This window comes from Echinops telfairi, unplaced genomic scaffold (assembly GCF_000313985.2).
Source record: "Echinops telfairi isolate 266 unplaced genomic scaffold, ASM31398v2 ScPeMD7_7425;HRSCAF=8463, whole genome shotgun sequence".
Taxonomy (NCBI): Eukaryota; Metazoa; Chordata; class Mammalia; order Afrosoricida; family Tenrecidae; genus Echinops; species Echinops telfairi.
Window position 1 is genome coordinate 327,807 of NW_022111325.1, and position 3,329 is coordinate 331,135.

The window sequence follows — 3,329 nt, forward strand, 5'->3', positions numbered from 1 at the left end:
TAGGAAAACTGAAAATGAAATGGAATGCACAATGAGCAATAGCCTGGGTATTAATGAACTTAAATGGACAGGTATTGGCCATTTTTAATGAGAAAATCACAATGTTTACTGTGCTGGGAATGTCAGAATCAAAGGGAATCGTGTGCATTCATTGTCAGAAAGGACATTGCAAGGTCTATCCTGGAGAACAGTGCTGTCTGTGATAGGATTATATCTAGCCGCTTTCAAGGAATTCCAACCCAAATGACTATTATTCAGCCAAGAGATTAAATAAGTATGGTGAAATTATACAACCCTGCCGCACACCTTTCCTGATTTGAAACCAGTTGGTATTCCCTTGTTCATCTTAAACAACTGCCCCTTGGTCCATGTACAGATTACACATGAGCACAAGGGAGTGTTCTGGAATGCCCGTCCTTCTCAATGCTATCCATGGTCTGTTATGAACTACACAGTCTAATGCCTTTGCAGAGCCAATGAAACACAAGTAAACGTCTCTGGTATTTTCTACTTTCAGCCAAGATCATCCAATGTCAACAATGATAGCCCCTCAGTCCACATATTCTCTTCAGAGCCCAACGTGACTTTCTGGCAGCTTCTTGTCGATGGACTGCTGCGACCATTGTTGAATGATCTTCAGCAAAATTTTATTTGCATGTGATGTTAATTACATTGTCTGATAGTTTACTCCTTCCATTGGGTCACTTGTCCTTGGAATGGGTGCAAAAATGGGCCTCTTCCAGTCAGTTGGTCAGCTAGCTGACTTCCAGATCTCTTGACAGACGAATGAGTCTTTCCAGTGCGTCACTGCTTGTGGAAACATTTCCAGTGGTATTCCAGCAATTTCTGAAGGCCGGTTTTTCACGAATGCCTTCAGTGCTGCCTGGACTGCTTCCTTCAGTACCTCTGGTTCTTGAGCATCTACCACCTCCAGGAGTGTCCACTAGCTCTTTTTCGTACAGTGATTCTGTCCTATCTTCACCTCCGATTGATGTTTCCTGCATCACTCAATATTTTACCCATGTGCTCTTTCGATCTTGCAACCAGCAGCTTGACTTTTTCTTCGGTTCTTTCAGCTTGATCTATGTGGAGTAGTCTTCCTTTTAGTTTTTTAGCTCGAAGTCTTTCCACATTTCATGCTAATCATTTACTGCGCCTTCTCAAGCTGCCCTTTGACATTTTCTGTTCGGCTCTTTCACTTCACCATTTCTTCCATTTTCTTCAGTTGTTCTGAAATCAAGAGCAAATTCCAGTCTCTCCCGACATCCACTCCGGTGTGTTCTATCTCTTTTTCCCCCTTTCTTGTCTTTTCAATGACCTTTTTCTTTTCTTTTTTCTTCCCATGAATGGTGTTCTTGATGTCATCCCACTGCTTATCAGGTTTTCTGTTGTTAGTGTTCAGTGACTCAAATCTGTCCTTGAAATTCAGGCGGCATATACTCAAGGTCATACTTAGGTTCTTTCGGGCTTGTTTCATGTTCTTCAACTTCAACCTGAACTTGCGTACGAACAACTGGTGATCGGTACCGCAGTCGGCCTCATGTTGGCTGAAGATGGTGAGCTTCTTCACCTCCTCTTCCCACAGATGTAGTCCATCTGATTTCCGTGTCCTCTGTCTGGCACAGTCCACGCGCGCGTATGTTGTTTAGGCTGCTGACGAAAAGGTACTTGCGATGAGGAATTCGCTGGTCTTGCAAAATGCTTTCACCAAGGCCATATTTTCCAACTACGATTCCTTCCTCTTTGTTTCCAACGTTCACATTCCAATCACCAGTAATTACCAAGGCATCTTGATTGCATGATTGGTCAATTTCAGACTGAAAGCTAGTTGGTCTGTAATTTTGAACAATACGATGTCACAATCATTAGCCTATTCCACGAAAGCTTTCATGATCTGCCTTCAGCGAGAGCTTCCTCCCCCTCAGTCTTTCTCACACGCCCCTTCCATCCTAGATCTTGAGGACAGCTGCTACTGTAACCAGAAGGCACTTCCAGTCCTTGATGCAGAGTAGGGGCTTTGCTGAACTAGACTCATCCAAAGGAGTGAAGAGATCATTCACCCCAGCTGATGGTTCATGGCGGGGTGCAGGACCTATATTGGCTGCTCTTGTTGCAATGTTTCAAGAAAGGCCAGAAATCAAGATATTCGTGTACCAGCTGATTTTTTTTAATGTGGAAAATTATACGAAGCAGGTTTGCCCTTTGAATTTGGCTTATGGGCCACCATTTGCAACTTTTACTTTAGACCATAAGAATATTCAAAATTCTCCTAAAATCCCATAAATAGGGGGGAAATTTTTCAGTGTTCTGTCTTCTTTGCGAAGAAGACCTTTCTCAGGCTTCTGTCCTTGCTGAGTCCCCTAGTGCAGGCCGAATTCACAGCGTACATCCAGGGGCCTTAACCATGTATCCATCTCTCTACTGCAAGGCTTAACCGCATTCTATTATGCTATTGGTCCCAAATAGAATTCTTCAAAGTCACAGGGTGTATGCACTCCTAATTTTACTACACCCCCTAGGGTGGGAGCTTAAGCCCCCTAGCTAGAGGCTTAACGTATAGTAGAACCTCCGGAAATGGTTTGCCCATCTTCGGTCCGCAGAGGCGCAGATTAGGGGCGCGATCCCGTCCATGACGCCCGCTGGCCATTAGAGGGCAGACGGATTCCACAGAGATCTGGACCACAGGCCTAACAGCGCGGTGTTCCAAAACCTTCTTCCCAATTTACACCTCCACAGGTCTTTGCCAACACCACCGCTCCCCGCGGCTGCAGAGCCCATTTTAGCGACACTCTGACGACACGAGGCAAACACACACCCGCTTTTCCGGAGGAGCCCTAGGGTCGCACCTTCCCACCCACTCACCCCAAGAACCAACCTCCGTCGACCTTTGGGGAACTAAAGGGTTAACTCCGCGCACCCACTCGGTGCGTGTTCTCCTGGAGTCTGCGAGGCAATGGGGAGGAAAGAGGGGTGGAGTCCTCGGTGCACTGGGTAGCCCCGGGTCTGGGCTTGCCTTCTTTAACGCCCTTTCCAGAAACCTCGCGCCCTCCAGCCCCGTGCCCAGACACACCGGCACACAATCGCACCTCTCCCGGCCACGACCCCAAACTAGCGCGTCGTTCCCTCTTCGCGACACGGTGCCAGGTGGGAGCGGAGAGACCAGGTGAGGCGCCGGCGCCCTCCTCCTTCCCAGCTCGCGGCGGAGCCCCTTCTGCGGACGCCCCTTTCGGCAGAGGACCACGCGGGGCCACCGCGGAGCCGAAGCGGAGAGGAAGGAGTTAACGATCCAGGCTGGGCTCTTCGGTCACGGAGTCGGGGTGGGGAAGTGG

The 3,329-nt window shown here is 48.1% G+C and overlaps 1 protein-coding gene across 1 annotated transcript in view; it reads left to right on the forward strand.

Annotated features, from left to right (window-relative positions):
- The first annotated feature begins 1,540 nt into the window (after positions 1 to 1,540).
- Positions 1,541 to 3,329, forward strand: part of NPR1 (natriuretic peptide receptor 1) — a 17,238-nt gene continuing 15,449 nt past the window's right edge. Inside the window, exon 1 of the mRNA XM_004714626.2 lies at positions 1,541 to 1,556. Coding sequence (XP_004714683.2) covers positions 1,541 to 1,556 — 16 coding nt within the window. The remainder of the gene's footprint in view (positions 1,557 to 3,329) is intronic.